Source organism: Pisolithus orientalis, assembly GCF_024613125.1.
Source record: "Pisolithus orientalis strain OTSU chromosome Unknown F5J12scaffold_14, whole genome shotgun sequence".
Lineage (NCBI taxonomy): Eukaryota > Fungi > Basidiomycota > Agaricomycetes > Boletales > Pisolithaceae > Pisolithus > Pisolithus orientalis.
In genome coordinates this window covers 59119-85347 of record NW_026260795.1, presented here as the reverse complement: position 1 = coordinate 85347, position 26229 = coordinate 59119, and the positions used below count along the sequence as shown (strand labels likewise).

At 44.4% G+C, this 26229-nt stretch overlaps 2 protein-coding genes across 2 annotated transcripts; one reads left to right on the top strand and one right to left on the bottom strand.

Moving 5' to 3' along the window:
- Window positions 1-19728: 19728 nt before the first annotated feature.
- Window positions 19729-20421, top strand: F5J12DRAFT_892685 (uncharacterized protein; the record flags this gene model as incomplete). The annotated part of the gene is made up of 4 exons (XM_051747595.1): window positions 19729-19863; window positions 19919-20037; window positions 20083-20243; window positions 20294-20421. 4 exons carry the CDS (start codon window positions 19729-19731, stop codon window positions 20419-20421), a joined length of 543 nt encoding a protein of 180 aa, XP_051599856.1.
- Window positions 20422-23738: 3317 nt separating this feature from the next.
- Window positions 23739-26110, bottom strand: F5J12DRAFT_94636 (uncharacterized protein). The gene is made up of 22 exons (XM_051749748.1): window positions 26047-26110; window positions 25815-25988; window positions 25725-25758; window positions 25637-25661; window positions 25517-25584; window positions 25437-25465; window positions 25363-25388; window positions 25269-25312; window positions 25208-25217; window positions 25138-25155; window positions 25058-25083; window positions 24974-24999; window positions 24884-24924; window positions 24804-24828; window positions 24738-24749; window positions 24673-24688; window positions 24581-24620; window positions 24418-24527; window positions 24306-24365; window positions 24225-24252; window positions 24119-24173; window positions 23739-24067 (listed from the first exon to the last, which is right to left on the bottom strand). The coding sequence occupies exons 2-22, from the start codon at window positions 25834-25836 to the stop codon at window positions 23832-23834; spliced, it is 951 nt and encodes a 316-aa protein (XP_051599855.1). The 5' UTR covers window positions 25837-25988; window positions 26047-26110; the 3' UTR covers window positions 23739-23831.
- Between the last annotated feature and the right edge of the window lie 119 nt (window positions 26111-26229).

The following is a 26229-nucleotide window of genomic DNA, read 5'->3' as shown; positions in this document are numbered from 1 at the left end:
TTCCTCCCAGGCCTGTCCTTATGTTGTGACCATCTCCATGTTATGATAGGTGGGCCTGCCTTGATGTTGTGACAGGGGTGTAACCTACCAGGATGGGCCCATCCATGTCTTACAGCAGCTCAGTATTCTTAATTGGTCACAGGCCTGCCTAAATGTTTCAACATCCTTACCCACCACAGGCCCTCCCATATGTTGTGGTAATGCACTTATGGGCCCATACATATGTTGCTCTCACTTTAGTCCCTCAGGCCTTTCCATGTGTACTGGCTAATCTATTTAGGTGGGCCCATCTCAGGGTCTATATAAGTGTTGGTGTTTTGGTGCACAGGCTGCCCATGTGTTGTGACTAACTGTGACTACACTATGTGCTCAGTAAGTGCACTGATATCACATTAGGGGGTGGTGATGCAAGTCAGATCTTGGTGGAAACATCTCTAGATGCAAAGATGGCATGACAGATGGGCAGTGTTTCCAGATAGGGAAGTATTAATTCCAGAATTGAAGGGCATGAGTCAGGCATCAAAGGGCTAGGGAATTGGGGGTCTGTGGGGCAATGGGAGCATAAGTGATCATGTCTCCCACCCTTTCATTCTCTCAGTGAAGTTAACAAAAGCTTCATGAACAGGGCTCTGATGGAGGAGGAGGAGAAGGGGGACATCTTCTGCTGAATCCTGCAGTAAAAAGGCAAGATGTATGTCATACTCATCATGGATGCAATCAGGGAGGCTGGAGAACAGTAGATTATACTGCAGCTGTCACAATGTGGGGAGAATGATGGATGAGACTGGAATAAAGATGGTGCAGGGAGCAGGGAGGAACAATCCATATGCTTCATCAAGAGGGGAGACTGAAATAACCACATAAGACCTTTCTAACCATGTGACAGAACTAAGGCAACCAAAGAATGTCCCTCTGGAAGTCATACTGACAAGGAGAACACACTGCTGCATGGGATGGGATGGGGCTGACAACAACAGGATGAACCAGGCAGCTTCAGGACAGAAGCTGGTGGGAATGCCTGGCAGATATACATAGCCACTGTCTCTGGCAAATGAGACAAGTGAGATGATCAATGAAGAGGTGGCCATTTCTGATGGACTTAGCAAAATGAGCATCTGATGGATGGAGTGCTGTAGAAATGCATAGGGTATGAGGATCCTCTCCAAATTTGGAAGGCAGGATGGCATGGCTGGGCACCTTAAGCAAGTGTGAGAATGGAGTCAATATCTTTGGAAATGGTGGAGATATGATGAAAACTGGAATGCCATACATGGGCACTAAAAACTTTTAATGTGCACTTAACTCACTTCCTCTTGCACTGATGACTCTTCTTGTGCAACAGATGACTGCATACATCCAGCAGTCTTTCTATGCATGAGGCTGTTAGTCTTCATCTGCATTCATGGCATGGGCATTGCATGCAACTCATCAATGAGTTAGGCAGAGTCAGCTGTAACCATGTCCACAACACATTTGGTGTGTGACACTGCCACAATTTTTGTGCCCACACTGTTGAACTTGATGAAGCAGGCACACAAGGAATTTTCAAGATCAATCTCCTTGAAGCAATGCTAATGGCAAAGTCTGTGTGGAATGCCATCTCACAAGACACTATCGAGCACTGTTGGGACCACACAGAAATTCAGCTGTGAGTTCATTGTTACCTGTGAATGAGATCTGCAAAGTTGCTCACTCTCACACCAATGCTAGAGAAAGCCCAAATATGCAGGCCACATCAAGTTCACATCTAGCTCATGCTGATTCCACCAGGTGGCAAATTATTTGTGAATTTGCAACAACAGAAATGAACTTGCCTGATGCAGAAGCTTGTTTGGAAGCTTGCCTTGGGGATTCCTATGTTGACAAGATTGGTGTCCAGCTCTCATGGCAGCTATGGATGCTGAAGGAGATGTTGCTACAGATGTGAAGGCCATCAAACCACTCACTGATGCTGCTGCTCATCATACAGGCCTCAAAATCCACATCCCTGCACTCACAAAACCACCCACTGGCCAGTTATCTAATGCCAAGACAACCCTAATGACATCTGTTAGGCATCTCCAGCAATGGAATCATGTATTTGAGCCATCCACACTCAAGGAGCTGGTGGACCCTGCTGAAGAATGAGAGATGAGCAGTACTGACACTGTGTTATGCCTTGGACAGGGGTCCTTCCTTTTTTGTCTTGTTATGGTCATGTGTATCTCCAGTGGCCATAGTATTTCCAGTGCCTTCTGATGCTGTGCACTTGTAGGTGATCTGGTGTTCCCCCCCATCTCTGATGAATGATCAATTTCATACTTTGCTTGTGACTTGTATTTATTACTCTGATTGTTTCCTTCTTGCTCTGGTGTCAGGCTCCTCACTGCACATTGATGGCACAGCCAGTATAGCCTTCATGTCCTTGTCTACCCCCATCTCTGACACTGTATTTTCTATTTCATTGTTTACTACTGTGGATACTTACCACCTGGATGGCATGACTGGTAGGATACTCTTGTCCTGAGGTATTTATACAGCTGTACTGTACCATGTATCCTCAGTTTTTCAATAGCTTACAACTCAGCTAATTACTTCAATTTTGTCCTTGTTCCTTCTCCATTGCAATCCCACAAGACCTTGCCAGTAGAAGAAACCTCTGTTGGACTTCATCAATAACTGAACCATAAGGGTTACAACAAGTTCAGCCTGTAGACTCCCCTCACACCATTCATGACTAGTCCATTTGACAAAGTCACTTGGCTCAGGCATAACAAAATCAAAAAAACTCTTGTGGTCTTCAAGGCTTGTTGTCTCCCTATGTGTAAAGACTGACTCACCTTTGTTCTTCCACCATGCAAGCAAACATGGAAGAACACCCCTTGTTTTACAATCAAATCCACCAATCTACAGGCAGCCTCTAGGCTTTAATAGATCACCTCCTCAGATCACTCAAACTTTGCTGATAAGTTTTCTTTGGAAAATAATTCCTCCCTCAGCCTTCATTGTCACCATCCATTAAAATGTCTACCCCCCAGAAGCAGAAACCACTAATTCCCCCTAGACCACCCACAAGTAAAGGACTCAGGATAAGTCCCCCCTTACCTCCTTTTGGTTGATGAGGACCTTCAGTCACTGCCACCAATCCCTGTTTATCTTATCTGACCTGGTTTAGGGAGTCAGAGGTCATGCTTAGTTCAGAAGAAGAAGACAATCAGAAGTCTGAGACTTCTTTCAGATCAGTCCTCAAAGAAGAACAAGAAGCCAGTATGTCTATGACACAAGGTCATGGAGAGTCTGTTCTGGAAATGCCCCCTTGTCAATACTCCAAGGCAGAGGTAGAACAGAGGTTAGAGGAAGCCAGGGCATGTGTGGTGAAGGAGTTCTACTGGTCAATTATTGCTAATGACCCTTTTCCTTGAGGAATGCCTACTGACAAGGTTTTACAAGAATGGTATGCTACCAACTTCAGAAAGGTTGTACCTCCAGAACTCCCCCACTGGTGGGAGTAGTAAGGGAAATACCCATGAAGAAGATGACAACAATGACTATTCTCCTTGACCTCCCAATGGAGGCCAGGAATTTAATGTCAGGCATCCTGGAGAATTTGATGGAAGCCACAACAGGCTTCAGACTTGGCTCACCCAAGTGGAAGGCTATCTAGCCTTGAACCAACACATCTACAATACAGAAGCCCTCAAGATTTCCTTTGCATTAACCTATATGACAAAGGGAGCAGTAGTGTCTTTCACAGAAAATTACCAAAATGAACACAAGCTAGCCAACAGGACTATCCACTACTTTGACAGCTTCCAGCACTTTGTGGAATGTCTCAAAGCTACTTTTGAGTCTGGTGATCAAACCATGCTTGCCATCCTTTGTTTATCAGACATCAAGCAGGAAAAGAGAGAGTTGGAGACATATATCATGGAGTTTACTGGCCTTGTCAATAAAGCCCAGTTAAAAGAAGAATCTTGTGAAGCCAGAATATTCTTCAGCAAAGGACTGTCAAAAGAATACCACAACTGGATACTGAATTCAGGACAAACACCTATTATGGTGATTGAGTGGATTCAGGCCACAGGAGAAGCAAGGACAGCCTTGGCAATGAAGCACATCTTGGAAGGGAAAGAATTGCAATACAGGCAAAGGTTCATTTCCTATCACAGCAACAACTGAGATCCTAACATGATGGACATCAACAAACATAAACAACAAGTTCATCAATCTGGTTCAGAAATTAAATGTTACAACTGCCAAGAAGTCACTCATGTTAAGCATGACTGTAAGAAGAAGCAACTTTCCAATGTTTGGATAGTGGTTGTGGGAGACAGTACCAAGACCACCTACATAGGCAACTGGGAAGCTAGTGATGAGGAAAAGAAGTTGCTGAGTTTTTAAAGAGGACTGCTGAATTACATGCTACAGTGAGTCCTGTTTCTGTGTTGTCAGCTAAATGTACTTCTACAGATGATGAATCCTCTATGTGAATCCATTCTCCACTTGTATTGGTTATTTTGCCTGAATACAATGCAGGTATATGGGCATGCATCAACTCCAGTGCCAAAGTATCTTTGATCTTGGAATGAATGGTCCAGAAGTTAGGAATCAAGACCTACAGGGTGGACCAGAAGTTCAAGATGGTGTCCATTACTGGACAGGATGAGGAATGGGTAACTCACAAAGTCACCCTTAGGATGGAGATCAAGAATTGGCTGGTTTGAGTACAATGCTATGTTGGTCCCCTCATGGGGAAGGAACATGTTCTTCTCAGAATACCCTTTCTCAAGGAATTCAAGCCATGTATGAACTGGGAAACTGGAAAAATTACATGTTGGGATGATGGGATGAACTTTCAGTAGAAATTGCAGAACCTGAGGAACTGACAAGCCTGGTAAGATTGTCAGGGGCTTCCCAAGCAGAGATGGTGTTGGTTTTTGTTGACAAAGTCTCCATATGCCCTCTTCTGATGATCAATCTGAGGAATTCCACCTCTTTGGCCTTGAAGCAGCATTTACTGATCTTGAGGTGAAGTTCTTCCTTTTCACATATCTCCAAAAACTCCTACACTTGCTCTCTTAACTCCTGTAGTGTTTTCCCATGGACTACAACATCATCCATATACCCTACCTGTTTTCTGCATTGAGATTCAAAGGTTTTATCTGTGTACCATTGAAAAGAGGGAGGTGAGTTACACTGGCCAAAGAACATTACCATAGGCTCAAAAAGCCCTCTTGGCATTACAAATGCTCCTTTCCATTCATCCCCTTCCTTTACACAAAGGTTGGTAAAACCCCAGTGAATATCAAACTTGGCATAATATTTTGATTCAACCAACTTGTCAAACAATGCCTGTGTTTTCAGCAAACAGGTGTGCATCTTGGACCTTTCAAGGTGACTCAGGTCATATTGCCAGTTGCCTTCCAGTTGGAACTCCCACCCACCTGGAAGGTACATCCAGTGTTCCACATGTCCCACATCTTCCCATTTACTGAAAATGACACTTATGGGACTGCACCCACAGCTCCTTTACCCAAGTTAGTGGATGATGAAATTGAATGGGAGGTTGAGTCAATAATCAATCATAAAACTAATGGTCATTGAGGACAGTGCAAGTACCTGGTCAAATGGAAAGGCTTCCCCCATTCATCAAATACATGGGAACCTGAAGAACATATAAAGGACCATGCCTCAGAAGTGCTGGACCAGTACAAACTCACTTGACACCTCAGAAATTAAATGGACTCCCCTTGATCCATCAACACTGAAAATGACTATGCCAACCTCCCCTGTGAATCCCTCTATGACCCTGCAAAGGACTGGCCTGAGCTACTCATGCCCCCCATTGCTGTCTATACATCATCCCCCCCCCTGACCCCCAACACCTGTCTTCCTGAGTCAGACACCTCATCCCTCATCTCACAGTTTCATGTACCCTTGCCCCCTGTCACCCACCCTCTATGACCATGTCCACACCAGGGCTTCTTGATCTGCCAAGTACCAGTCCCAAAGCCCAGAGGCTCCCCTGGTGGAGTCAGTAAGCCAGAGGGAAAGGGAAAGGATAAAGAAAAGCCTGACCATGATGCCAGTAAAGGAGGAACCTCAGGCTGTTCCACCAATGCTGCCAGGACTCCTGACCTTCACACCACCTATACAACCTACTCTGACAGGGCCCACTACACAGCCCTTGACCTCCTTGCAACAGTTGCCACTGCCAGGGATGACAAGCTGCAACTACCAATTGCAGCAAGTGACTACCTGGATGTTGTTAGGGCACTTGATGTCTTCCACAAAGGGGACAACATTGATGGGTGCTCACCAGAACAAGTTAAGTATTTTTGGTTGCTGTCTGAAATCTACAGAGCATCAGACATAATCAGATGATGCATCTCAAAAATATGCACCCAAAAGCTTGCCAGGACTGCCCCTTTGTCAGAGGTAATCATGATCAACATGCTCAAATGAGGATACTTAGAGGTTTTAGAAGCCATCACCAGAGGAGCCTATCACCACCTTCTTAATCAACAGCTCAGAGAGTTCCTCACACCCCCTGCTTCTTGACTTCTTGATCACATTAAACCCAAGGAAGAAACTGTCATTGTCATGGATCAGGAAGAGGAAAAGAAGAAGGAAGTGGAATGGGTGGCACTGATAGAGTATGCCAATAACAGAACCTTATTTAAACAGGTTGGTCTTAGGATTGGGATGGGAACTTACAATTCTGCTTGGGAGGTGCTGTTACAAGATATGTCATGGGCCAGAAGTCACAAGAACTATTTCAATGCTGTCCACACCACTGACCCTCTTCCTGCAACTCCCTTCATCCCCATCCCTGCTAATCAAATTTGGTTCTATCTCAGAGGACAGTCCCCTGTGCCAGAGGGACATCCACTCCACCCCCATGCTTGCTTTCAATGCCACTACCTGGGGCATTGGTCCTGCCATAACAGGCATGGCTCCAAGTATACTCTGTCCCTTGAGGAACTGCCATCTCCATTGCCACTGTCACCCATCACCTCTCACACCCACTCCCACATTTGCACTACTCACCAACCCCTTTCCTCCACCACTAACACTCATGCCTCATCCTCAAGGGTCTGAGGACCTTAGTGGGGGGGTGATGTTACACCTTGGACAGGGGTCCTTCCTATTTTGTCTTGTTATGGACATGTGTGTCATGTGCCTTGTTGCATCCCTTTTACTCATCATCCATCTGGGAGTGCTTATGCTACAAGGACACCTCAGATCTCCAGTGGCCATAGTATTTCCAGTGCCTTCTGATGCTGTTCACTTGTAGGTTATCCAGTGTTCCCCCCCCCATCTCTGATGAATGATCAATTTCATACTTTGCTTGTGACTTGTATTTATTACTCTGATTGTTTCCTTCTTGCTCTGGTGTCAGGCTCCTCACTGCACATTGATGGCACAGCCAGTATAGCCTTCATGTCCTTGTCTACCCCCATCTCTGACACTGTATGACTCTTTTCTATTTCATTGTTTACTACTGTGGATACTTACCACCTGGATGGCATGACCAGTAGGGTACTCTTGTCCTGAGGTATTTATACAGCTATACCATACCATGTATCCTCAGTTTTTCAATAGCTTACAACTCAGCTAATTACTTCAATTTTGTCCTTGTTCCTTCTCCATTGCAATCCCACAAGACCTTGCCAGTAGAAGAAACCTCTGTTGGACTTCATCAATAACTGAGCCATAGGGGTTACAACAAGTTTGGCCTGTAGACTCCCCTCACACCATTTGTGACTAGTCCATTTGACAAAATCACTCAGCTTGGGCATAACACACTGGGGACTTAACTGATAAGGCAATTTCAGATTCTGTTCATCAGGAATTGGCTGCTGTGTGTGGGGACATGATTGAGGTGGATTCAGACAGTGAAGGGGAGGAAGATTCAGACCCCACCATGACTTGCAAGAGCATTCTGGTGCTCTGTGAAGAGCTCAAGAGTGTATGTATGGTATTTGGGGATGCTGGATCATCACTTGACTTATCAAGGCAACTTCACATATTCTGAGCACACCTTCAGTGGGAAACATTTCTTTATGCTAAGCAAACCTCCCTCAATACATACAATTTCACTGGATGAAATTGTAGCTCATACTGCAACCTACTCTTAGTGTATGGGTCATGAAATTGAACTGTCACATAAGTCACACTTTGGGTGACTTTTCATATTGTATTTTGCTGATGCTGTATAAGGCTCAATGTGGTCCCATCAGTATACATTATGAGTGAATCAACTGTATTTTGACTATTCTGAACTTAGTCTGTATTGGGAATGACCAGAAATAGCTGTAATAGTTGAAATAGAAAAATAATTACATAAAAAGCACTAATAGTATTTGGTCAATACAGTTGAAGTTCTCATAGTGCATAATGTCAGGAAGGCTATTTTTATGATGCATTATTAGAAATATGCAACTCAAAAATGGTGTGACAGGTGTGACTAGTGTGACCTCCCTCTCCTATGAAATCCAGGCCACTGATCCAGTGTTGTCTGCTGCAGACTTCCCTGCTCCTGCCACTGCAACCCAATCCTGAACTGTCAAAGATGTCAAGAGAGGTCCAATGATGTCTCTCCAGTCCCATGGCTAATGCAAATTTGCTCCGTTTGTTCACAAAGGTGAACCATCTCTCCAAGCCCCATTTCATCCCTGGCAATGTCTTCATCTTCATCTGACTCAACCTCCATAATCTCCCCCCTGTTTGACAGCCATCTCATGGTTTACCTGTTCCACAATCTCATCATCTCCACCCTCAAAATTGTAGGCTGATTCCCCACTCTCCTGCTCTTCAACAGGATTCAGCATTTCTTCCAAGGTCAGTGCTGAGCCAATGATTCATTTGCACTGCTTAAGGTCCTCAACAGCTTTTGTCACATCTTGTTCAGCTTTGGAGAGCTGTGGAAGGGTGGGCTGGGTTATAACAGCAGAGGTTTGAGTCTGTATGAGTGAGTTTTTTATTTGTGTGATTTGGCAACCAAAGATTTGTTTTGTTACTTTGTCTAGTCCTTCAAGGGCTTTTGTAGTGTCACCTTCAGCATCCATAACAATTTTCAGGATTGGAGTCCACTCATTGTGTTTGTAGTGGTTTCCAAGGACCACCTGAAGACTCACCTCTGCTTCTGGCAAGTGCATTTCAGATGTTCCCCTCAAGTCCCAGGGTTGTTCATTGGCTCTGCAGGGGTCACTGCAGAAACGAGATTTTAGCAGGGGGTATAATCAGATTCTCCAAATGTAGATAATCTGACCTTGATTTTTTTTTGTAAGATATAGCCATTAGTCTGAGTAAAGTCCGACTCAACAATTTTTGAGTAAGATATCCAAATAATCTGATGTAGGCAAGATCCAAATATAGGCAATACACCAATAGCCTGACCTCTCACATGTGCATTTCCCCACCCTGACTATGCTCGACTCCATCAGCCATAGTCCAACTATAATACCATCGGAAGAGTGGCTCTTGCCACCCTTGCGCCCCTCAGAAAAAATAATGGACTTTGTGAAAATTTTCCTTGGTCTCCAAGTTCAGTGGCTTGCTGTGTACATCATGAACCAACCCAAGGTATGTGGTACTCGAGTCCTCCAGCCTATGCACTCACCTCCAAAAGTTCCATATTGATGCTAACCAGGTGGGTCCAACCTCACAAGCTGATGAAATCAAGTTTGTTGGTCCCCTGACAGTCATCAAATGTAGACCACATGTCCTTCAACTTCATGTCCCAACCAGTGTCCAAAATGTTATGCTCTCTTTTGAGCCAAACTCCCAAGGCCCTGTGGTACATGTGGCTAATTACCATTCACATGTCTTCCACTCATGGCCATACACCAGACCATAGACATCTCCCTAATGATGATGTCACCAGAACTTGGCAATGATATCTTTCATGCAACTCAAGCATGCATTGTCGACTTTGGTGCTAATGTTGGTACTGGTGGGGTTAAGTTGGAGTCTGCAGATGCCCATGTTTCAGCTGTCTCAGTAAGTCATTGCACAATTTATTTCCTTGCTGATGGTGTTACATAGGATCCTCTACTTGTGAATGTCAAGCCACTTCCTGCCATGCAAGGATCATTCAGATGTATTCCAGACCACCTCCTGCCTGCTGACAAAGGCCAGACAAATGCTGAGGGTGGTACTGCCCTGCCTATCTCCCCTTGCATTCCTGTCATTCATGAGAGTGAAACTGAGCCTGAAAGTATGGAGGAGACCCCAACTGCAGCTGTCAAGGTAGGCCATGACTCGTGAACCATTCTTCTTCTCAATATTGACCTCTTTCTAGAAAACTACATTGGAAATACCAGTCTTGTCTCTTCCTGCACAGGTTTCTGGCCCCTCCATTAGGTGTACTTTTACCCCAGACAGTTTTGCTGGATCAGAGACATTTGATACTGTGAGTACACAACTGTTGTGTGTAAGTAAACTTCACCATTTGTGTTGTCACATACTCATCATTATTCAGGAAAGATGGGCCCAAATTCAAGAGGGACTTATTGCTGGGCAGGAAAATAATAAAAGATGTTGCATGCCCACATTCTCTGAAGCTAGTACCCCCACCCCTCCCACTAAACACTTCCACAAGTAGTACTTGTCTTTTTTGGAACTAATATAATGTTCACATGATCATTAACATTGTGCACGTCCTCCTGCTACCTCCTCAAGGCCTCATGCTCTATTCACTAAGAACACACCTCCGATGGGGTTCCAGCAATGCAACTGCAAGTCTTTCAGTGTCACACACCAAAGGTGTTTGGTGAGGTGGACATGGATACAGCTGATGGATGGAGATGAAGACCATAGCCCTCATGCAAAGAAGGACAGCCAGGAATGTCAGCAGTCATCCCTTGCACAAGAACAAGTCATCAGTGCCAGAGAAAAAGAAAGGGAGTGAGTTAAGCGCTGGCTAAAATTCTTAAGCACCTGTGTACAGCATTCTGGTTTTCGACATATCTCCACCATTTCTGCAGACACAGAGACCATTCCCACACTCGCTTGTAGTGCTCAGCCATGTGATCTTACCTTCCAAAATTGGAAAGGATTTGCACACTCCACATGTTTCTACAGCACTCCCTCCAAAAGATGCTCATTTCACTAAATTCTTCTGATATGGCTGCCTCTACATCAATCATTTTGCTTGTCCCCTTTGCTAGGGACCATGGTTACATATATCTACCAGGAGTTCCTACCAGCTTCCATCCTGAAGCATCCTGGTACATCCCACCCTTGTCTGTGCCCTCTCAGCCCATCCAGCTTGGACAGCATGTTCTTTTTGTTAGTATGACCTCTAGGAGGACATTCTTTGGTTGCCTCAGGTCTGTCATTCACTTGGAAAGGTCTTATGTGGTCATTTCAGTCTCTCCAGTCCAAGAAGCATATGGATCCTCCCTGCTCCCTGCAATGTCTTCATACCAGTCTCATCCATCATTCTTCCAAGATTGTGACAGCTACAGTATAATCTACTGTTCTCCACTCTCCCTGATTGCATCCATGATGAGTATGATGCACATCTTGCCTCCTTGTTGCAAGATACAGCAGAAGACACTCCCCCTTCATCCTCTCTTCCAACAGAGCCTTGTTCATGAAGTTTTTATTTGCTTCACTGAGAGGATGGTTTGGGGGGGAAAGTTGTGATCCCCTATGCTCCTGTCACCCCACAGACCCCCAATGCTTGACCCTTGTTGACATCTGACTCACCCTGTCCACTTTTGGATGTACTATATTGGCATCAGATCAGCACTGCCTCTCTGTCATGCCACCTTGGCCTAGAAGCAATCTCTTTGAGATGTGACATGCACAGCCTCCCCCTAATGTGATTCCAGTGCACTTTCCCAGTTCTTGACATTACTTGACTCATACTTTGACATTCTGACTGTCTTTGACTCACCTGTTTCCAATACTTACCAATCCTTTGACTTTGCTTACTGATTCTTTGCTTTTTGGCTTGCTAATCCTTACCAATGCTTACCAATGCTTTCCAAGATGATTACCCATCACTTACATTCCTTACTCATCAGTTACCAATCACTTACCAAGTGTTTGCACCTTGTTTTCCAAGGGCAACACCTCTGTACTGTATATAAATCACTGTACTTAGATAGCAAAAAAAGAAGATGTCAGAGAGCCCCTCTTGCTCACATTTTATCATCACTCAGTAATTCATTCAGCAGCTTTGATAGTTAAGACTTTATTAAGGGTCTAACTATTGTCTACTTCACTTATCCTTGTCTATCCTCAATATACTTTGCTCCAAGCCCTCCCTGAGCTCAGTGCAGCTTAGGACAACGAATTAAGTCATCATCCATCCTTCTGTAGGCTGACAGCAGTCTACCCTATTGCATTCTCTTGCATTCCTGCTTCTTCTTTATCAGGAGCACCCCCAACCCTCAGCACTCACCCTTGAGTGTTGTAGCTCACAAAAAACCACCCAAATCAAAGGTTCTACCATCTAGGTACTGCATAGGCACACCACCACTCACTCTTTTTGTCTTTTGTGTTGGTTTTGGTTGGTTTTCACCACTGAACCACACTTTGACTCACAGCAGGCAATTTTTTTGCATGGCTGGGGGTGCTGGGCAGGCATTTTGGAAGCATGCATTGTACTAGGCACCCATCAAATATAATCTGATCTGGTTATCCTGAAAAACATGACTGAAGGCAGGAGGATCAATTGCATTTATACAATTTAACTTGGTGTACATAGCTCATAGTCACATTGGAATCTGATCTGATTATTGTCACAAAGGTGAAAATCACCATGGTGATAGGCATGCAAATCCAACCAGATTATGCTCCAAAACAAGAACACTTTGGCACCATATTCAGACATATTATTAGGAGTAGCTACCCTCAGGATATACAATGGTTATTGTCATTAACCCAACTATCTCTGGACCTGATTAAAAACCCATCTCTGCAGTGAGTGTGAATTGTGTTCCAAGTGGTGTCTGGCTGGATTCTGGTGTCTCCAGCAATTTGCAATGGTGGATGGTGTGATGGCTCTCCATGCTGCAGTAACCATGTGCATTGCTTCAAGTAAGTCAATTTTGTAGATCTCATGGTTTCCTGCTTCATTGAGTTCAACTGCACACTGACAGAAAGCTTTCCAATAGAGGGCTTTTGTTGTCTGAATGATTCCAGCATTGCATGGCTGGACATAATGCTCCATGTTTGATAATCAATGTAGTGTCCAGAGAAGTTGTCAATGAGCATACAGATGTATCTGTTCCGAGACCATATTTTGAGATCCAATGATTTAAGCCATCTATAGAGTAGAATCTCAGCAACATCTCATTCATGTAAGTGATGTTTGTACTCCTGAAATATGACCATTGTCATCCATGCTTTTTTATTGTTGTGGTAGTCAAAACCAAGAGCCTTCAGTGTGTGTTCCTTGAAGCACTGGGGCTTTGCAGACCTCCCAATAAAGAGTAGGGGAAGCTTTTCACTTCTGCCTGCATTTCAGGCAAGTCCAATTGTGATGTGAAACTTGTCTTTCTTCTTTCCACTCATCTGTTGGGTGGTGAGTCCATGGTCAGGTGGTGCACTAGTGATATCATCTGTCAGATTTTGACCTTTTGAGTGATGGAAGGACATTACAGGGGGAAAAGGCTTGTCTTGTCAAAGTTAAAGATGTCCTTTGGTGTGTAATTTGCTAGAATGGCTTTGAGACATGTTCTCTCAGCCTCAACAGCAGTAAGGTTGACAGATCCAGCCTCACCATGCTGTTGAAACTCTTTTATGCCACAGGACCTTGGACCTCCAATCAACATCCATGGTGTAAGGGTCTTGGTACAGGGTTTTTGGAGATGAATGGGACTTTGATCCATGAGAAGTTTGTTCTTGCTTCCAAAGATAGGAGTGGTCCTGGTAGGTCACTCCTCCTGAGAAGACTTTGAGATTAGTCATCACTGCATGCACTGCCATCACTTGGCAGATCCAGTCTTTAACAGTGTCTGGCTTGGGGCCAGCCATGAGGATCCACTTATTGATTTCTTCATTAAGGCCTTTCCCAAAAAAGACTGCAGCAGTCAAGTCTTCAGTAGATATTTGGGCTTTGTTGAGGCAGTTGCAGAAGTCAGTGACATACTTGTCAAGTGAATGGTCTCCCTGGTGAATGGCAGAGTGATAGATCAGTGCAGTAGACCTAGCATCCCCTACTTGGAAGGTTTCTTTGAGTTTTGCAACAAACCTGTCCCAGCCATTGACAATTTTGAAATCTCCAAGTGCAGTGGTGTTTTCATTGACATAGACTTCTGCAAAGGCACAGGCCAAGCCACTCCCCATATAGAAGAGGGCAAACACAATCTTGGATTGATCCTCATAGTAGATGTGTTCATTTGTGGCAAGGTAGAGTTTGATGCTGCTTAACCAGGTGGAAAAGTCCTGGTGCACTCCAGTATATGAGAAGGGTTTGTTAAGGCTGATTTCTTTCAGTCCCCCTCCCTTAGAGTCATGTTCCTTTCCTTTCTCCTTGGAACCTCAGGAGGGGCCCTTAGGCCTAACCACATCTCTACCAGAAAGGGACTCATAGAATTTGGTGGCCATTTCAGGGGTTACCCTACTTTGTCCACTAAAGGGGTCCTGGATGTTTAATCCAGAGGCATGTTGTGCAAGTTCCTCTGCCATTGGGTTGGTAGAAGCTGGTAGATACTTGTCAGTGGATGAAGAGGATGAGGGGTCTCTGGTCCAGCTGTCCCTTGTGGTTGTGTTTCAATATCTGATCCAATAGGCTTCAGGTTTTGATAAGTTGTAAAGTCAATTGGTGAGGTTGATTCTGCCACTTGCCCCAGTTGAGGCCTTACTGGTGGGTCTTCAAGACCTATACAAGGGTTTGGAGTTTGCACCAAAGGGTGACAAATAAGTGGCCTCACTTGGAGGACTTCCTTTCCTTTATGAGATGGTACAGGAGGTTTGAATGAAGAGGCTGCTGATGGAGGCCTCTTACTTCCTTCTTCTTGGTGTGAAGACATATTGATGAAGAGGAAGGTTAGTGCCAAAGTTTAGGGGCTAGCTCACCAATGCTTAACACCAGTGGTTCCTGTGGTAGTGGCAGGTAGTGCTCATTCTACAGGCTATTTTGCCTAGCAAGGATTCTAGAGCATAGGTATCCAAAAAGTATTCTGGTCTTTGATGTGGCCAGGTGATTCAAAATCTTCTGTTACACCAATGACTCATATTGCATCATGAATCAAGTGCAGATGCACAGGCATGTGACTGCATGAGAGGTGATGCATAATTTAACTTCACTAGCAACAGAACACTAGTCTTGGCCAACCAAAGTCATACTGTTGAGTCCTCATGGGTACAACAAGCAGAGCTAAGGGTGGTTGCAAAGTAGATTTCAAATGGGGTCACAGTACAGTACAGGCAGGTTTATATGCATCTACAGAGTACTGAATAACAAACATTCGAAAATGTTTAAATGTACACCCAAGTTCCCATTAAGGTGTCATCAAGTCATAGCAAGTCACTGCACAGCAGGACTATATGTACAACTGAGTCTGCAGAGTGGAGGGAACTGGGGGTGAATGCATGATGAAAGGAGGGGCAACCACATATATGACATACAGGGGCAAACAGGTACTGGGGGTACTTGTGTCACATGACCACATGGATCAGGGCCACCTGTGGATCATGGAAGGAAGGGCAAATGGACATAGTCTGGCTATAGTACAATGTGGGGTGCACAGGGGTAAGACATAAAGGGAAATGTACAGAACACAGGCTCGACTGCATAGGCAGTGGTCTGTGGGCAGCAGGACATCATCACTTGAAAGTATGACAAGCACAAAGTGTACCATACAGTGTCTAAAAAGGGAAATGTGAGCACAGCATAACAACAAGCTAATACTCTTGAAGTGCCATGCAACTATTGAGCATGTCAAGGCTCAGCTCTCACAGGAGTACAAGATAAAAGATCTGGGGGAGGCATGTTGGATTTTAGGAATGGAGATACTTTGTGACTGTGATAAAGGTATCATACAGCTCTCACAGAAAAGATATGTTGAGAGTATTCTCAAGCACTCTGGGATGAGCAAGGGGTGAGCTGTCACAACCCCCATTGAGCCTAACCTCAAGCTCGAAAAATTAGAAATTCCAGAGGCCAACATCAAGTCATGCCAGGGTGCTCTCAGAGCCCTTATGTATGTGATGCTAGCAATGAGGCCTGACCTCACCTTTACTGTAGGCATGTTGGGCTGTCATGCTGCATGCCCTGGGCATGAACACACTACTGCACTAAAGTGTGTCTTTTGCTATCTGCAACACACCCCCAATGTCCATCTTACCTATAAGCAAGACTCAAATGCACATGCAATTGGGTATGTAGATGCAGATTGGGCAGCAGATATCAATGACCACCACTCCATTACTGGCTATACTTTCATCCTTTCAGGTGGAGCTGTTAGCTGGTCATCAAAAAAGCAATCATCTGTTGCTCTGTCAAGTTCAGAAGCTGAGTACATGGCTGCATGCACTGCCACAAAGGAAGCTATCTGGATTCATACCCTAGTCCTCAAACTTGAGACTGTGTCATCACATGAACCCACTCTCCTCCTCATCAACAATCAATCTGCTATCTCACTAGCTGGAAATGCAATGTTCCATGACTGCACAAGACATATTGCAATTCATCATCACTTCATATGAGAGAAGGTGGATTCTGGAGAAGTAGTCATCAACTATGTGTCTACTAATGACCAGGTGGCCAACATACTGACTAAGGGCTTATCTAGGGAGAAGCACATTCATTTCTCCAAAGTTATGGGTATTATTTTCTTTTAATTCCTTCTTGACTATACTTGTTGAAGGGGTGTGTTGGAGTTTATCACCTTTACCTTAGTTGTGGTTCACTGAGCACAGCATTGCATAATCCAAAAGTGGACACTTAGCAGTTTATTTTTCCTTACTGCACCTCAGCTTCAACCAACTTGAAGTCTGGGTATATTCCTCTCTATAGACTTGACAATCCTGCAGCTCATCATCCTCCAAAAATATGCTCATTTGAAGTTTGCAAACCAGCCATCCCCCTTCAACTGCTCATCTTTGGGTATGTTGAATTTTTCTTTGAACTTTGCTCACTTTGTTACAAGCATGGCACCTGTGATGTGTTCTCCTTTTTCTTCCATATGCTTCACCCAAAGGAAAAGGGAACAGTCTATGGTAGGGCATGTCACAACATGAACCTGCTTGGATGATAGTGCATTTGGATAATCATGAGTGTGTGCCTCAAGCTTCTGGCAGTCTTGGAGCTTTCAAGAGAGAGTTGACCGATCAAAAATGAGAGCTCTGTTGGGAAGGGTCTTAAAATGCTGAATGATGTCATCCTGTGAAATACTGGGATGGTCATCAATGTATGAGAACACAGTCAACCAGTCATGGAGGGTGAGGTTGACATGCTTGGCTGGTTGAGTACTGCAAGCTGATGTCTTTGGGAGATTTTTTTCTTGAATGCTTTTTGGTTGACAAGGCTTGTAGGGAGCATGATGTGTCTGGGGCTTGCACTTGCACTCCAGAGAGTTCATTTGGTCAGCAGGCATCAAGGACACAGGTGTGCTTGAGATAGTCAGACATTTTCATATAAAATTTTCTTCATGAACTAGTGCAACTTTGTTTTTGGTGCCCTGACTCAGACAGTACTTAGGCTGCCACATCAGGAAAATAGCACTTTACTATTTTTGACTTTTTGTGACTAATGTGACTTTTTGGGAAGGAATCTACTATCATTACCCATGTCCTGCAGGCATGGCTGCACTGTTCTTGCTGATTTTGGTCTTGTTCAAACCACCTACTTCATAGCCTTCAGTAGATACACATATATTCAAATTGATGGAGGTTCCAAAGAGATATTGTGATTTTTCTCTCAGACAGTGTGCATCATGTTGGAGTTTATCACTTTTACCTTAGTTGTGGTTCACCGAGCACAGCATTATGTAATCCAAAAGCGGACACTTGGCAGTTTATTTTTTTCCTTACTGCACCTCAGCTTCAACCAACTTGAAGTCTGAGTATATTCCTCTCTATAGACTTGACAATCCTGCAGCTCATCATCCTCCAAAACATCACACCAATGGCTCAATATCTCTGAATTTTCAGACATTTTCTAGTCTTCTTGGCTTAGATATATCATCACTTAGTTGTCTCAATAGATTCTGTTCTCTTTTCATTCTTCAAAATGCTGTATATGGTCAAAAAAAAAGTACAGATAGTAGGTTCCTTCCCAAATAGTCACAAATAATCACAATAGTCACAAAAAAGTCAAAAAAAAGTCACAAAAAGGTCAAAAATAGTAATGTGTTAATTTCCTGATGCAAAAGCTGTCAGACATTCAGCCAATATGTGCTCTCTGACATGTCAATAATGCATAATCCAGCCAAAATTAGTATGCATTATTCCTGGACACTGTTAGGCCCAGGTCGGTAAACTCTTTGTCAGGGTCAATCATGCCAGGCTGACCTCCAGTCATGTGTCAGGGGTGGGAACTCTGGGGTTAACTCAATTTGCAATAGGGATTTTGTCAATGCACATTGTGTCTAGCAGACTATGTGGAGGCACATGGGAGACTGTGCACATCTCATGGACAGTGGCATGCACTGCTTGTATATTGACATTATTGGAGTCAGTGACAGTTCTGCAATCTCTTACAAGTTCCTGTGGCAAGAATATGCATTTGAGTGTGTTACTGTGTATGATGATTTTTGTGCTGGGTCAGCAGACCTTGAAGGCTCCATGCTGGTATGTTGTGCAGACTCTGTTTGCAAGCTTGTTGAACAGTATCTGTATTTGACATTGAAGCAACTTAGAGCTATTGCCAGTCATCACAATTTGGTTCTACATAGTAACTTGCTTTGAGTGATGTGTGTTGATGTGCTACACAATCATCATTGTATGGTTTCCTGTCCTTCACTGGTGTACATGTTCCACTGGAGAGGGCATGTTTGTGGCTCTTTGTCATTACATGCCCCACCTATCCTCCACATTATAAATGACTGCTTATATGCCACCCTCTCCTGCCCCATAATCCATTAACTGATGCCTTTGAACTATGACACTATGACACTGCATCTGTAACTTTAAACAAACAAAAATAAAACACCTGATTGCATGACTTTTGCAGTACTGCTCCTGCACAACTTTTTATACTACCCCTGCATAATTTTTAACACAGCCACTTTGCACCACTTTGCACTAGCTAGGAGGGCAGATAAAATAGATAAATGTAGGCAGGACATGAACACAGTTTGTTGGCACCCTCCCCAGTCATCCTGCCCAATCCACAAGGCCATGATGCCCCACAGGGCCTGCTTGAACACTCGACCCCCTCCCCCACCCCTCCCACCTGGTGGCAGCAAATTCCCATGGCATTGCCACCTGCAAATTCATGTGACCACACTCTGCACCACAAGTCATCACTGGCCTAGCAAATTTGGGCCTGTTTCTTGGCAAAATACCCATTATTACATGGGTTATGTACAGTAGCTGTGGGCACAGCCACCTGCAAACTTTCTGCTCATTACTGCAAAAGTCACACAATCAGCTGTTTTATTTTTGTTTGTTTAATAGGGGAGCTCAGAGTTGTTGCTTTTCGTGCTTGCATTCACTTTCACTTTCGCTGTTCATCATGTGACCCTACTTAGCACAAGTAAATAATTTTTAATACTGGTTAGGAAATTTGATGGGTTAGGGTTATCACTGCATGCCCTCAGACACTTGCCTGCTCCTCCCTCAATGGCCAAGAAGCCCAAAGTGACCTTGCCACCCATTGCATGGGATGCCAATGACCACACACTTGTTTGGCAACTAATATCAGAGATCACAAAGCCTCAAAATCTAAAGGTTTTGTGTGGTAAGTCCAAGCACAAGGTAAGTGACCCACTAGCCATAGCCTACTGCATTGCTAACACAGAATTGTATGTAGAACACTTCAGGTGAGACAAAAGCCAGCATTTTTTGGCACACTGGCTCTGTCCTGCTGCCTGAGCTGTACAGCATGGATGCTGCAGCCACCAGGGATCAGATTAAACACAAATATCAAGGGTATGTCAAGCTTAGGTTACTAGATGGGACTAATCTCTCTTGTAGGCTCATGAAACTGTACAAGCAGCATGTGAAGAGGCTTGCTATCACTGGGGAGGGCATTGGCACTGATGCTGAGGATGGTATGGATGTAGAGACCTGTACATACTTCATCAAGGCTACTAGGCCAAATGAGGGCACTCCTATGGAAGCAAGAAACATCTGGGGTAAGTACTTTCACATGTGCCCTTGTCAAGCTAAATCATTATCATTCTAGATGATATTATCTCCCAGTTCCCTTTCTTCCCTGATCTCCATTGCATCTGGGCTATGAAACCTAACAAAAATCCCATTGCAGTCACTATGGGTGTTGGGCCCTCCAGAAAGAGGGCACTGATCAGGTGACCTCTTGCAGCTAATGATGAGACAGCTGAGCATGATGATGATCTTGGGTTGACTGACTCTCAGTGCCAGGAGATCTGGACTTTGCAGGATGCACTGGATGTGGCCCAATGATCTGCTGTCCAGAAGGAGAACCTTGCACCCCCCCTCTTCTCAGTCACAGCCTACCCCTGTTACCCCTCTGCATGCCATGCCATGGCCATTGTCAATATCACAGGAGAGTGTTCTCAAGGCCAAGGAATGCATTCAGAAGGTGATGAAGACACACACCATTGAGGATACTCTGATGGACATTCACAAGTAAGCTTTACCCTTAGCTTTGGTCATATTTCTCATGCACACTCCAGGTCAAATACTGATGCCATCAATGCTTGTATTCAGGAGGAGCTGATCATCAAAAAGTGCCAGCTGTTTTTTGGAGGAGTTCAGAGCAGGTGTGTGGGATTGGGAGGAGTATTGAGAGGAGTTGAGGAAGTTGGAGGGTGGTGAACATCCTGGAAAGCAAGCTCAACAGTACTCTCCTGACTGGAACTTGGATTTCTGACCTTTGCCACTCTTTGTCACTTATAGTAGTCATTCCTTTGCTTGCATACTTAATTGATCTCTTTGGGTTAATGTGGTTTACATATTCTGAAAGGCAAATAATTCCTCCACTAGCTTTTTGCATTTGGCCTCACCCTCAGGATTAACCCTCTCTGGAAACTCCTCATGTGGTCCTCTGTCCTCCTCCTCTTCCCTTCCATGTTGTGAGGCAAAATATGCACCATGTCTTCCACCCTCCACTTCAATCACCAGATTGTGCAAGATAATGCAAACAGAGATCCATTGGCAGGCAGCAATGTGTTGTGAATTAGAGTTGATATTCAACCAAAGACCATAAAGGCATTGAAATTGACCTTTCAATGCACCCATACAATGTTCAGAGCAAACCTGAATATTGGCAACAGCATAGTCAAATGCAGCATTCTCTGGAAGTAATGCTGCTGGCTTTTTGTGGACAGGAATGGTCTGTGGAGAGATACCATAGGCTGAGTCAGCCCATGCAAACTCCTCTCCATGAAAAAACCAATCTGGGTATTTGGCTGCTCCTGTATGCTCAAATGCCCAAGCATCATGAGCTGATCCTGTCATGCCATGTGAATAATCCACAATTCAAAGGTTTGAAGGGAGGTTTCCAATCTATGATATGGTTAGGCCTATCTCACATAAGAAAATGTCTCTTACCTGGACATTGAGTCCATAGTTTGACTTATGAGTAAAGTAAAACTTGCCATTCAGAGCTGGCTTGGCATACAGAGGGACAATGGTACCATCATACATCACCCATCCTTCACACTATGTGCTCTTGAACCCAAGATGCTCATCAACCCAACACTTCTCCTGCTCCTTTTCAGCAGCAGTGGGGAGGCATACAAAGGCATCATGGTTGGCATTGATGGCATGAAAGCACTGCTGTGTATACAGTTCCACTGCACCTTCAGAGCAACCAGCAAAGCATGCAATGTCCTCTAGTGATGCACCATTGCCATATTGACCCAATCAATATAATGTCACCCCCAACTGGACCTCAACAGCCTCCCGAGCATTACCAGAATCATTGGAGAAGACTGGATGATCCTCAATGAGTGATAAAATGACCTGGAACACTTCAGGAGAGACATGTAGCATGTTGACAAAGTGGTGGTGATCAGATGTGGATTGTGCATACTCCCAGGCAAGATGCAGGCTACCAGACTTGTGCACAGGAGAACAGCCTTGCAGATATCAAGTCTGTTGAATAGCCAGAATGCAGCTAACATCAAGATTGAGCTCTTGTGCTAGGCCTTCAAGGGTCTCTGGAGGGTGGGATACAGCATGGAGGACCATAAGCAAGATATATGCAGCAAGATCTCTGATCTACTACGATAAAATGTATTATGTAATAATAATAATATGTTGTTAACATTTCTGCTAAGTCTTTTCTGTGCTGATCACATGACCAACAGTGAAAGTGAAAGCAAGTGCAAGCATGCATAGTAACAACTCTGCATCAGGAAATTAACACATTACTATTTTTGACCTTTTTGTGACTCTTTTTGACTTTTTTGTGACTATTGTGACTATTTGTGACTTTTTGGGAAGGAACCTACTATCTGCACTTTTTTTTTTGACCATATACAGCATTTTGAAGAATGAAAAGAGAACAGAATCTATTGAGACAACTAAGTGATGATATATCTAAGCCAAGAAGACTAGAAAATGTCTGAAAATTCAGAGATATTGAGCCATTGATGTGATGCACACTGTCTGAGAGAAAAATCACAATATCTCTTTGGAACCTCCATCAACTTGAATGTATGTGGTATCTACTGAAAGCTATGAATTAGGTGGTTTGAACAAGACCAAAATCAGCAAGAAAAATGCAGCCATGCCTGCAGGACATGGGTAATGATAGTAGATTCCTTCCCAAAAAGTCACATTAGTCACAAAAAGTCAAAAATAGTAAAGTGTTATTTTCCTGATGTGAGCTCCCCTAATGTTATAGATACAGTGTCATATCAAACAGATATGACATCTACCACCCAACATAAAACCTACAGAGACAAGTAGTCATGTGTTGCCTTTGTAAACAGCATCACCTCATAAAACAAACAGTTGCATAAACTTCCCTTCCACCCCACTTAAACATTTCCCTAGTGTAGCATCTGCATTTTAATAATAATGTGAATCACATGCAGAAGTGCCCTGCATCCAGGAGTGACCGGAGGGCTATTGTATGCAATATGCAATTTTCCTTCTAATGAACATGGGAAGTGGTCCAAACAGATGCACAATGAGAATTATGCACCAGGAAATCATGCACTATGAGAACTTCAACTGTATCCTGATGCTACAGTGCTGCTACATGGGTGGGTGTGAAACCTTGTGGAAAACCAGATCTCTTAATGTGATGAAGACATGCCCAGTCTTGAAATGAGGGCAGACATTCATCATCAGTAGACCACTCTGTGAGCTGGTAGTCCTAGGGAATCTGTCCAGTGCTGGACAGCTCTGGACAGCTCTGGCCAGCAAAAATGATTTACTGATGGACAGTGCATACAGAGACACTAGGGTCCTGCCAGGAGGGTAGGATGGGTTGAGATCTGCCCAGTGAATGCCCGAACACGATAGACGGAGGACACATAATCTTGTACTCATCAACGAGAAACCAGGGAACCACATAGTCACCAGGTGGACAACCGTCACCGAGGCTCTCACCAGGACCACTCGATTCATGTGACGATGAAACTCACCGTAAATTACATACCCTTCTGTAGCTTCACAACGCAAGATGAGTGTCGGGCACGCAGGTGATACATATATCCAGTGATGATACCTGGAACATGATGGCGAATACAAAGATGGAAATACTCGAATCACACCTCCCCCTCTCTTCACAGGGTTGTAGGCTTATCGCGGACCGGAACAGCACCAATATTGATAACGGCCGCATCGCGAACCTCGAAATGCCGTTCTCCATCCTTTGAACTCCGTGTAGCCTCCGAAAGCTGTTGTAGGTTTGCGAAATGGACAGCATCGATGCGTACATCTGTCTCGGTACCTGGACCCTGACCCTGGGATCGAAGATGTTCCCGGGTGTTCAGCGATGCTAGGAGCGAGTTCGCGTATACTATTCAATAGTAAGAAGGGGAGTTCTGTGCATGGCATCCAGAAGACTGACGTTTTCCAATGATGAAGTCTAATCCCATTACCCAAGCAGCATGGTTACTAGCGTCCTGAAGGAGGTATGAGAGCGCTACAGTTGTGTTGGGACAGCTCATACGCACCAGGGAGACCTCTGCAATGGCGACTGGTCTACGACAAAAATTCAAGACACAAGTTACAAAGAAAAGCGGGGTCCAACTTACAAGGTCATCAAACACCGGTTGACAGCATATATAGTAAGCGTGTCCAACATGCGTTTCGTGCTAGGCAGGGTTCATTAGATAGGAGCGAACCGCCGACACTGATTAGAATTACCTTGGGAATGCGGAGCGGGAGCCACTTTCATACAAAAGTATGCAGAGTGACGTCGTAATCAAAACCTCAGCCAGTACGACGGTGGACACAGCAGGCGTCGCGGAATATAACTAGAAATGACCCACGTGAGGCTCTGCACCAATATATCTGTTGATGAAACTACCCTAGTCTGCGAGAGGGAGATAGCCGTGTTATTGATGAGCCTATAAGCGGATATTAGTATTTCTGTCAAGATGGTTGAACAAATTGGAGTACGTTAAAATAACTGTCGCTGCATCTTGATTAGAATAGATGTCTCGGGATGGAAGAAAAGTACAAACCCATGCCAAACCCTGTTAACATATCGTTGGAAATACATCGTGAACGTATTTTAATTAACAACTCACCGAGGTGAGCTATCACTAACAATATCTATTTCGATCCCGTCACTGGATGATATCTCGTCCTTACGAGTAAATGTACTCACAATCGGGGCGGTTACCAACCACCTCACTCGATAGCGGCAAACTGAATGCCGATCAACAAAGTATCGACAAGCAGGCCAAATGCAACATACGGTAATATATTTTATGTGCGAAGAATCTAGCGACATCGCCACGTTAGGTTTATGAGCATCAATCTGCAAGTGAGTGTCACTTACAACTGAGCTATAGTGACCAGAAGTAACTGGAATAAGGTTAAAATGATTTTATAAGGGCTAGTGAGATGAAAGGAACCCACATTCGCAAGGAGTGACGCCTAATCAGAGACAACAGTCGAATCGGTGCCATGTAAAGTTGGATGTGCGTACCGGGAATGACCTGCCATGTCACATTAGCAGGAAGTGACTTCGAAATGGAAGGCAAACGAACCAAATAACAAACTCCAAACTCAACGAATTGCCGTAATTAGTTATCTGCAGCAGTTGAGCACGAGGACCACGAGGAAGAATCGTATCAGTCTCACCAGGTAGTAATACAAGATGTGACACACTAAACGCCCGTTAGCTAAGCATTCGCGTGGACGCACCAGATACTCACCGAATGCGACATGTAGCGAATCAAGAATCCTGACTTGGCATAAGCGGATTTGAGACCTGCCGCAAGGTAGCCTAACTCACCATACTGCAGCAACAATGAACTTTATGATCAAGGAATCCGCAGTGTCTTGCATATAATACACATAGGTCTATATAACCAGTAAGTAGACCATAAGCCTACGCATTCTGTATAGAGTGCACCTGGAGAGTTGTTATTCCATATAACCTTTGACATGACACGGGAACATCAGGGAGGAGATATGACAAAATCTAGCGAAATAATACATACATGGCGGAGATCAAACCCCCGACGAGGGCAGCACCTATGTCGTGAACAAATGAGTAGGCAAGACGGCACTCGACTATGAAACGTCTTCACCGAACCCGCCTGGGATACCCATGTCGTCTGGATACGTTGGATACGGGCACTCGTCGACGGACTCGTTGCTGATTAGTTGCGTATGAAGAAGCGATCAAGGATGACGGGGCATACACCGAGGGAGTCCGGTCCATTTTTAAACAACGAAGGCAGCACCAATATGATCGGGAGAACCTGCATTGCCTCAAGCAACACGTTTCACGAGGTGGACTAAACCGTTAAAACATCATACATGATGATCCCGTCTGGGAACCCCCACTAACTCCCTAGCACTACCTTTCCTATGGGCACCTTTGGCCTCGAGGTAACTTCAGAAAAGATATGGCATTCTATTATCTCTTACTTACGACTACCGGCCAAGTCAGCAAACCCCATATGTCGTGGGACTAAGCGGAGGTTGTTGGGCAAGGCTTGC